This window comes from Cebus imitator, unplaced genomic scaffold (assembly GCF_001604975.1).
Source record: "Cebus imitator isolate Cc_AM_T3 unplaced genomic scaffold, Cebus_imitator-1.0 Scaffold263, whole genome shotgun sequence".
NCBI lineage: Eukaryota > Metazoa > Chordata > Mammalia > Primates > Cebidae > Cebus > Cebus imitator.
In genome coordinates this window covers 356377-366724 of record NW_016107578.1, presented here as the reverse complement: position 1 = coordinate 366724, position 10348 = coordinate 356377, and the positions used below count along the sequence as shown (strand labels likewise).

At 54.3% G+C, this 10348-nt stretch overlaps 1 protein-coding gene across 1 annotated transcript in view; it reads right to left on the bottom strand.

Annotated features, from left to right (window-relative positions):
- The window catches only part of KEAP1 (kelch like ECH associated protein 1), a 13237-nt gene extending 8945 nt beyond the window's left edge, over positions 1–4292 (bottom strand). Inside the window, exons 1-2 of the mRNA XM_017500198.2 lie at positions 4085–4292; positions 577–1262 (exon numbers count right to left, since the gene is read on the bottom strand). Coding sequence (XP_017355687.1) covers positions 577–1215 — 639 coding nt within the window. The 5' untranslated portion in view covers positions 1216–1262; positions 4085–4292. The remainder of the gene's footprint in view (positions 1–576; positions 1263–4084) is intronic.
- Positions 4293–10348: the final 6056 nt, after the last annotated feature.

Below are 10348 nucleotides of genomic sequence, written 5' to 3'. Positions count from 1 at the left end.
TTTTTGATACTGAGTCTCGCTCTGTCACCCAGACTGGAGTGTAGCGGCTCGATGTCGGCTCACTGCAACCTCTACCTCCCAGGTTCAAGAGATTCTCCTGCCTCAGCCTCCCAAGCAGCTGGGACTACAGGTACACCACCACGCCCAGCTAATTTTTGTATTTTCAGTAGAGATGGGTTTTCGCCGTGTTGGCCAGGCTGGTCTCGAACTCCTGACCTCAGGTGATCTACCTGCCTTGGCCTCCCAAAGTGTTGGGATTACAGGCGTGAGCCACCAAGCTCAGTCCTTGTTGTTTCTTGTTTGTTTGTTTGTTTACAGACAGGGTCTCATTATGTTGCCCAAGCTGGTCTTGAACTCTTGGCCTCAAGCGATCCTCCCACCTCAGCCTCCCAAAGTGTGGGGACTGTGGACATGAGCCACCATGCCCAGTCCAGAACCTCCTTTTTCTCCATTTTCCTGCCTTCATATCTCAATGGGAGACAGTGACCTTTCACATCTCAAGGGGAGATGGCGATGAGCACTCCTCCATCCCTGTTCCTTCGCCTGACACTACCCCTAGCCCCGCCCCCCACTCACCTCCCCGAAATGCATGTAGATGTACTCCCGAGCACGCTGGTGCAACTCCACACAGCCAATCTGCTCAGCGAAGTTGGCGATGCCGATGGCGTTGCTGGGGTCCAGCTGCTGCACCAGGAAGTCACTACAGGCACGGACAACGCTGTCGATCTGGTACATGACAGCACCGTTCATGACGTGGAGGACACATTTCTCGCCCATGGAGATAGAGGCTGTGTAGGCAAATTCGATGAGGCGCTCCATAACCTTGGGGTGGATGCCCTCGATGGACACCACCTCCATGCCCTGCTCCCGCAGCCCATTGGTGAACATGGCCTTGAAGACAGGGCTGGAAGAGGCCAGCACCACCTTGTGGGCCATGAACTGAGCAGCTGGCGCGTCCTGGTACTTGACCTGCAGGGTGACGTCACACAGCTGTTGGCTGAGCCGCAGCTCGTTCATGATGCCGAAGGCCTGCTTGGTATGATCCTCCAGGGTGTAGCTGAAGGTGCGGTTGCCATGCTGGGAGGGCGTCACCTCCGCCTTGCACTCCGTGGAGGCGTACATCACTGCGTCCCCTCCCCCCTCGGGGCACTGTGACCGCAGGGGCAGGAATCTGCTGCAGGCCCCAGCCCTGCTAGGCCTGGGTTCTGGCTGCATGGGGTTCTAGCAGATAAGCAACACCACCACCTCTGGCACTCAGGGGCCTGGAGGGAGAGAGCACAGGGTAGGGGCAGGGGTTGGGGCTGGGCCAGCACCTGCTGGGCCTCCTTTTGTAAGAGAAAGCAATTCCTAGGTCAATTTTCCTGCAAAGTAGGTGAAGCAGAGTCTATTTGCAAACTTGCAACCTTCCCCCTGACCCGACCAGCCCAAGAGCTCATCTTAAAACACAGGTGAGATCATGTCTCTCCCCTGCTCTGGATCCTCCAACACCTCCCACAGTACCTAGTAAAATAGAACTCCTCAACAGCCTGCAAAGCCCTATGCAATTGACCCCTGCCACCTCTTCCCTTTGCTCATTCTGTTTCAGAGATCTGGTGGCCTTTCCCTTTATAGAGCATGTCAAGATCATTCCTTCATTTGCCTCACGATTTATTGGGCGTTTACTGTATGCCAGGCACTGATCTGGGTGCTGAAGACACAGCAGTGAGCAAAACACACAAAAATCCTACCCTCCTGGAGCTAACAATTGCAGGGAGGAACAATCATAAATTAAGCAAAATCTAGCTTCATAAAGAAAATTACAACGGCATTGTGACAAGCTATTCAAGGTATTCTCATACCTCAGTCTCCTGAGTAGCTGGGATTACAGGCACTAGCCACTACAATGGACTGAGAATCGGGTGCAGTTTGTTATTTGTGGTTTTTTTGAGACAGAGTCTCACTCTGTCACCCAGGCTGGAGTGCAATGGCACGATCTCGGCTCACCGCAACCTCTGCCTCCTGGATTGAAGCGATCCTCCTGCCTCAGCCTCCCAAGTAGCTGGGATTACAAGGGTACGCCACCATGCCTGGCTAATTGTTGTGTTGTTTTTTTTTTTTTTTTGAGACGGAGTTTCGCTCTTGTTACCCAGGCTGGAGTGCAACGGCACGATCTCAGCTCACCGCAACCTCCGCCTCCTGGGTTCAGGCAATTCTCCTGCCTCAGCCTCCTGAGTAGCTGGGATTACAGGCACTAGCCACTACAATGGACTGAGAATCGGGTGCAGTTTGTTATTTGTGGTTTTTTTGAGACAGAGTCTCACTCTGTCACCCAGGCTGGAGTGCAGTGGCATGATCTTAGCTCACCGCAACCTCCGCCTCCTGGGTTCAGGCAATTCTCCTGCCTCAGCCTCCTGAGTAGCTGGGATTACAGGCACGCGCCACCATGCCCAGCTAATGTTTTGTATTTTTAGTAGAGACGGGGTTTCACCATGTTGACCAGGATGGTCTCGATCTCTTGACCTCGTGATCCACCCGCCTCGGCCTCCCAAAGTGCTGGGATTACAGGCTTGAGCCACCGCGCCCGGCCCTAATTGTTGTATTTTTAGTAGAGACAGGGTTTCACCGTGTTGGCCAGGCTGGTCTTGAACTCCTGACCTTAAGTGATCCACCTGCCTCAGCCTCCCAAAGTGCTAGGACTACAGGCCTGGCCTTGGGTGCAGTTTTTTTTTTTAATCAAGCAGAACAAGCCTCTTTGAGAAGGTGAGATTGGAGCTGAGACAAGGATGAAAATTATTATAAAGTGGGAGGCCAGGGAGCAGTGTTCCAGGCAGAGGGAACAGCAAGGCAGTGGCTCAGAGGCTGAGACAGCCAATCTGGAGAACTGGGAAGGAATGCAGTGAGAGCTAAGGACTTAAAGAAGGGTTTCATGCAAACTCCTGGAGCCTGGCGGACCAGGAGATTAGTTATGTGTTTTGTGTTTTGTTTTTCAAGACAGAGTCTTGCTCTGTTGCCCAGGCTGGAGTGCAGTGGCATGATCTTGGCTTACTGCAACCTCTGCCTCCCAGGTTCAAACTATTCTCATACCTCAGCATCCTGAGTAGCTGGGATTACAGGCACCCGCCACCAGGCTGGGCTAATTTTTTTGTATTTTTAGTAGAGATGGGTTTCACCGTATTGGCCAGGCTGGTCTCGAACTCCTGGCCTCAAGTGATCCCACTCCTCAGCCTCCCAAAATGCTGGGATTACAGGCACAGGCTGCTGTGCCCAGACGTGAGTTATGTTTTGAAAGGTGTGGGGGACCTCCAAGTGGCCCCCTAAGCGGATCTGCAAGTTCTCACCCCCCTCTTTCTGGGGCTCAATTCAGTCTCCTCTTCCCTGTTAAATTGCCATCACTGTGCTTGTCAGGAACTGAAATGACCTCCTTTGCTTGTTTGTTGATCGACTGTCTCTCGTCCCCAACCCCAGCGCCTAAATGGCAGGGAGCCCTATGTAGGTCGGCGTCGGGCCAACCCTCTCTTGTGCCTCACGCCTGGGGCCTGGCACTGCGAAGGGGTCAGTAAACGGGTGGCTGGCTAACTGCCCGTGCCACCGGGCCTGCCTGAGTGCCCTCCTCCACACTCCCTGGGTGCCACTCGGCCCCACTCCGGTGCCAAGGCCCTGGGCTTGCCTCTTGGTCTTTGGCCAATCAGTCAACGATGCCCCTTGGGCACCAGGCACTTCCCCCACCCTACAAAGCGACAAGTGGGCGACTGCGCATGCCCCTCCTGAGCCGCCAGCAGGCCCAGAGAAGCGAGGAAGTGACCTCGCCGCGGCCGCTCGTCTGCCAACCCCAGAACGCAGGTCAAGCCCCCCCCCCCCACGCCCAGAAGCCCCCGAGCCTCCGTCTGCAACGCGCCTCCTGGGTTCTCTCGCTCGGCCACCCCGAGACTCGCGCCGTCCAACAAAACGATGGGACCCAGGCCGCGCCCTCCTGGCCCTCCGAGTCCGGGCCGGGAACTCAGAGGCGCCCGGGCTGTGGCGCCCAGTTTCCAGGTCCCCGGGTTTGACCGCAGGGGCGCTCGCGGCCAGCGACACCCGCAACCCGGGCACAGCCCGCCTCACTCACCCCGCCATGGCCGCGCTCCGGCTCCGCCTCCGCCGCCCGAGCCCCGGCGCCTCCATCGCTGCGCGTGGGGGAGGCGCGGAACGCGCGCAGGTCACCATGACTAAGCAGAGCCGGGAGCCCGCCGTGTCACAATAAAAGTCCCCGGGCCCTGGCCTCGGGCGATAGGGAACGCGGAGGGGCGCTCCCCACCCCCGCCCACGCCTGCTGTCGCCGAGCTGCGCGGCCCCAGCGCGGCCACCACGGCGCTTGGCGTGGCGGCGGGGTGGGGGAACGCGGCGCTGGGCACGCTCAGCCGCGTGGTCCGAGTCGCCGGGAGTCTGAACCCCGAGTTCCAGGCCCGCGCGCCCCGGCCGGCACCGGGGATGGGGTAGACGCCCCTCCTCGCCGCTGCTGCCCAAACTCTCACCTAAGCCCTCGGGTCGCCTCCGTAGGGGTCCCTGGGGTGGGGACGCCCGGGGCGCGCAACAGCTCCAGGCACTGTGGTGCCACCCGCGCACTGCGCTTCCGGGAAGCCTGGGGGCCGCGGCCCGGTCCGGGCGATTCCTGCCTAAACTTGGCTGTAGGGGACCCGCGGCCGCCTCCGCCGTCGGGGGGCCTCGGCTCCAGGGCTGCGTGGCCTGCGGGGTCTCGGTCGTCGATTGGGGAGCGGCCTCCGGACTCCCGAAAAGGAGGCGGGGAGAAGGCGGAGAGGGCGCGGCGGGGAAGGAACGGCGATTCCCCCGCCCTTCCCGCAGGTGCCTGGCGCCCGTCGGCGAGGGGCAATGGGCGGGGGCGCACAGCCAGGCCCCTCTCTCTCTGTTCCTTCAATCGCCTGGTTTCGTCGGTTTCGTCGCCGGGCGTTTACTCGCGGGGGCTGCGCGCCACCACCTGCTATTCTCCCTTTAACACCGCATGGCGCAGGCCTCGTGGTCCAGCGGCCGCAGGACCTAGGGAAAATTATCTACCTCCCTGGGTTTTCTTCTTTTTTTTTTTTTTTTTTTTTTTTTGCTTTGGTCTACACGCCCAGGCTGGAGTGCAGTGGCAAAATCACCGCTCGCTACAGCCTGGAGCTCCTGGCCCCAAGCGACCCTCCCACCTCAGCCTCCTGAGTAGCTGGGACCACAGACACGTGCCACCACGCCCGGCTAATTTTTGTTTTTGTTTTTTCTCTGTAGAGACGGGGTCTCGCAATGTTGCCCAGGATGGTCTTGAACACCCGGACTTAAGAGATCCCCTCTCCTCAGCCTCCCAAAATTCTGGTATTACAGGTGTGAGGCACTGCGCCTAGCCCCAGGTTTTCCTTGGTTTTGTGTTTTGTTTTGTTTTTTAATTAAGACGGAGTCTTGCACTGTTCCTCAGGCTGGAGTATAGTGAGGTGATATCGGCTCACTGCTAACTCCGCCTCCCGGGCTCAAGAGATTCTCCTGCCTCAGCCTCCTGAGTGGCTGGGATTACAGGCACAGGCCACCACCCCAGCTAATTTTTTGTATTTTTAGTGGAGACCGGGTTTCACCATGTTGGCCAGGCTGGTCTCCAACTCCTGATTTGGTGATTTGCCTGTCTCAGCCTCCCAAAGTGTTGGGATTACAGGTGTGAGCCACTGTGCCCGGCCTGCCTTGTCTTTATATTTGATTTACCGCCTATCAAGAGGGCGTGGCACCTGCTTTTGGAGGGTTCACACCCTGGGTCTTCCTATTACCAACTCTGCCGGTGGGCGCTTCCTTAACTCTCTGTGGTTCGGTTTCCTCTCTGTAAAAGGCAATAATATAATGGCGTCTGTCTGCCAGATTATCATTAAGACTAAATGCGAATGCTATTTTGAGATGGAGTTTTGCTCTAGTTGCCCAGGCTGGAGTGCAATGTCACCATTGCACTGCAACCTCCACTTCCCGGGTTCGAGCGATTCTCCTGCCCCAGCCTCCCGAGTAGTTGAGATTACAGGCATGTGGCACCATGCCTGGCTAATTTTGTATTTTCAGTAGGGACAGGGTTTCACTATGTTGGTCAGGCTGGTCTCAAACTCGCCACCTCAGATGATCCGCCCGCCTAGGCCTCCCAAAGTGTTGAGATTGCAGATGTGAGGCACCCATGATTGCTATTTTTCTTTCATGGCTAGGAATACTGATTTGTCATGTACACTGTTTTCGATGTAACGTTACCCTTTAAATAAATGCATGTACATTTATTTTAAATAATTCATCTAAGTGGTTAATACTTTAAAAAGATAGGCCGGGTGCGGTGGCTCACGCCTATAATCCCAACACTTTGGGAGGCCAAGATGGGTGGATCACTTGAGGTCAGGAGTTCGAGACCAGCCTGACCAAAACGGTGAAACCCCGTCTTAACTAAATACAAAAAATTAACCAGGTGTGGTGGTGAGCTGGCGACAGAGCAAGACTCCATCTCAAAATGAAAAAAAAAAAAAAAAGATAGAGAGACAGGGTATCGCCTTGTGCTATGTTGCCCAGGTTGGCCTTGAACTTGTGAGTTCAAGTGATCGACCAACCTCGCCCTCCGAAGTTCTGCGATTACAGGCGCGAGCTACCGCGTCCAGCCAGAGGCCTGCTAAATTTAAAGTAAGTGAATAATAAATGGAAACGCTAGGTCCCTGGAGCCTCCGCGGTGAATTTGAAAGATTCAACGTTCTGGCTTAGGGTCTGGAAGGAATCACGTGTAGGGCTACAGTGGCCTTTCCCCCGCCATACCAAATCCTTGTTGCGGGTAGCTGCAGTTCCAGACAGCTCCTGAGGGGGCGCCCTGGATAATCCGTGAATAAACTGAGTGCCTGAGGTTGTAACAAGCACCCTCCCGGCACGTGGCGGAAGACAACCTCTTCCTCTCTCAAAATCAAACCTACAGGTGCGGTGAGACAGGTGCTTATAGAGATTTACCCAAGGTGCACTGGCACACATACAGGAGGAAGGAAGCATGTGCACACACATTTATTGCATTGTAATACATATCACGGCAAAAGGACTGGATCCCATTCACAAGTCCCTCTGCAGAGCCCTGGCTTAATCAGTGGTGGCACATCCTTGCTGAGAAATACTATGCAGCCAGTTAAAAGGAGCCACACATATACTGTATGGATATGTACCTAGATCTTCTATTTTTTTCTTTTATTTTTCTTTTTTCATTTTATATATTTATTTTTCTTTTTTTGAGACAAGGTCTTGCTCTGTAACCCAGGCTGGAGTACAGTGGCACAATGATAGCTCACTACAGCCTTGACCTCCTGGGTTCAAGTGATCCTCCTGCCTCTGCCTCCCAAGTAGCTGGGCCTACAGTCACTCACTACCACACCTAGCTGACTTTTTTTTGTTTTTGAGATGAAGTCTCGTTCTGCCACCCAAGCTGGAGTGCAGTGTCGCAATCTTGGCTCACTGCAACCTCCACTTCCCAGGTTCAAGTGATTCTCCTGCCTCAGCCTCCTGAGTAGCTGGGATCACAAGTGTAAGCCACCACACTCAGCTAAGTTTTTTCTTTTTTTTGTCTCACTATGTTTCCTGGGTTGATCTCAAACTCCTGGGCTCAGTTGATCCTCCTGCTTCAGCCTTGCAAAGTGCTGGGATTACAGGCACGAATGACTGTACCTGGCCAGGCCTCATTTTTTTTTTTTTTTTTTTTTGAGACAGAGTTTCACTCTTGTTCCCCAGGCTGGAGTGCAATGGCACAATCTCAGCTCACTGCAACCTCCACCTCCCAGGTTCAAACAATTCTCCTGCATCAGCCACCCGAGTAGCTGGGATTGCAATTGCCTACCACCACACCTAGCTGTTTTTTTTGTATTTTTAGTAGAGACGGGGTTTCACCATGATGGTTAGGCTTGTCTCAGACTCCTGACCTCAGGTGATGCACCTGCCTTGGCCTCCCAAAGTCCAAAGTGCTGGGATTATAGGAGTGAGTCACCATGCCTGGCCCAGGCCTCCATTTTTTATTTATTTATTTATTTATTTTGAGATAGAGTCTCACTCTGTGGCCCAGGCTGGAGTGCAGTGGCGTGATCTCAGCTCACTGCAATCTCTGCCTCCCAAGTTCAAGTGATTCTCCTGCCTCAGCCTCCCAAGTAGCTGGAATTACAAGTGGCACGCCACCATGCCCGGCTAATGTTATATTTTAAGAACAGACGGGGTTTTACCTGTTGGCCAGGCTGGTCTCAAACTCCTGAACTCAAGTGATCCACCCACCTCGGCCTCCCAAAGTGCTGGGATTACAGGCGTGAGCCATTGAGCCTGCCCAAACTGGGTGCTTTTAAAATTTTGTAGAAAACTAATAATCGAGTGTGCCTGTGTTCCAACTGGTTGGTTTCCCATGTGTGTGGCCTCCAGGGGCACTCTAAGCGTGGCCAGCAGGGACTTGGGGTTCCCCCAGTCTGGGTCAGGGGTCCTCAAAACACCGGGTCTCGCTGCTGCCTGCAGTTCCGAGGTCTCCCGGAAGGTGGAGCGCTGCTGTTGGGACCCGAAGCCAGACGCCTCCGACCAGGCCCCGGGACCCATCCAGCCGTGCATGGGTCAAGAATGTCCCTGGGGACACGCCTGGGGCTGGGGCCAGTGCGTCTGGAGCCTTTTATAGGCACAAACGTCGCCCTGGCATCGTTCCAGTCAAGAATGCAGACCCCCGTGGGAGGGCCTGTGGGCCTGGCTAGACCCATCTGGAGGGGCCAGATACTAGGCCAGGGCCTCCTGGGGCCTGAAGCTTAGGCTAATGTACTGGCTTAGACACTGGGACAAGGTACTCACTGTCTGGAATTTCCTCATCTCTCTAATGGGGATTAAGAAACCTACCTTGCAAGGTTGCTGAAAGGCTGAAAAATAGGTGTGTCCCAGACCTGTACAGAAGACTAGCCAGGCAAAATGAATTCTTATTTTAGGCCAGGTGTGGAGGCTAACACCTGTATCCTAGCACTGTGGCTTTGTTGTTGTTGCTGTTTTCTGAGTTGCATTCTTGCACTGTGGCCCAGGCTGGAGTGCAGTGGCGCAATCTCAACTTACTGCAACCTCCAGCCTCCCGGGTTCAAGTGATTCTCCCGCCTCAGACTCCTGAGTAACTGGTACTACAGGTGTGCGCCTCCATGCCCAGCTAATTTTCTTTTTTTAAGTAGAGGCGGAGTTTCACCATGTTGGCCAGGCTGGTCTCAAACTCCTGACCTCCAGAGATCTGCCTGCCTCGGCCTCCCAAAGTGCTGGGATTACAGGGTGAGCCACCATGCCCAGCCTATATCCTAGCACTTTGGGAGACCAAGGCAGGTTGCTTGAGCCCAGGAGTTTGAGACCAGCCTGAGCAACATAGCGAGAAATCATCTCTAGGAAAAAATTCAAAACATTAGTTTGGTATCGTGCACCAGTAGCCCCAGCTACTGGGGGACTGAAGCAAGGGGATCACTTGAGCCCAGGTGTTTAAGGCTGCAGTGAGATGCAATTATCCCAGTGCACTCCAGCCTGGGCAACGGAGCAAGATCCTGTCTCAAAAAGAAACCAAAAAAGGGGTGGGTGCGGTGGCTCACGCCTGTAATCCCCATACTTTGGGAGGCCAAGGTGGGCAGATCACAGGTCAGGAGTTGAAGACCAGCCTGACCAATATGGTAAAACCCCATCTCTACTAAAGATACAAAAATTAGCCGGGCATGGTGGCACATGCCTACTCGGAAGGCTAAGGCAGGAAAATCACTTGAACCTGCAAGGTGGAGATTGCAGTGAGCCGAGATCATGCCATTGCACTCCAGCCTGGGCAACAAAAGCGAAACTCCATCTCAAAAAAAAAAAAAGGCTGGGTGTGGTATCTCACACCTGTAATCCCAGCACTTTGTGGGGGCAAGGAAGATGGATCATGAGGTCAGGAGTTCAAGACCAGCCTGGCCAAGATGATGAAACCCCATCTCTACTACAATACAAAAATTAGCTGGGTGTGATGGTGGGTGCCTGTAATCCCAGCTACTCAGGAGGCTCAGGCAGAGAATTGCTTGAACTGGGAAGGCAGAAGTTGCAATGAGCCGAGATCACGCCACTGCACTCTAGCCTGGGTGAAGAAGTGAGACTCTGTCTCAAGGAATAAAAAAGAAACCAAATAACATCTTATTTTGTTTTCTTGAGACAGGATTTCACTTGTCACCCAGGCTGGAGTGCAGTGATCCAAAAATAGCTCACTGCAGCCTTGAACTCTTGGGTTCCGGAAATCCTCCTCCCTCAGCCTCCCCAGTAGCTGTGACTATAAGTAACCACAACTACCTACCTAAATTTCTCAAACTCTTGGCCTCAAGCGATCCTCCTGCTTCAGCCTCCCAAAGTT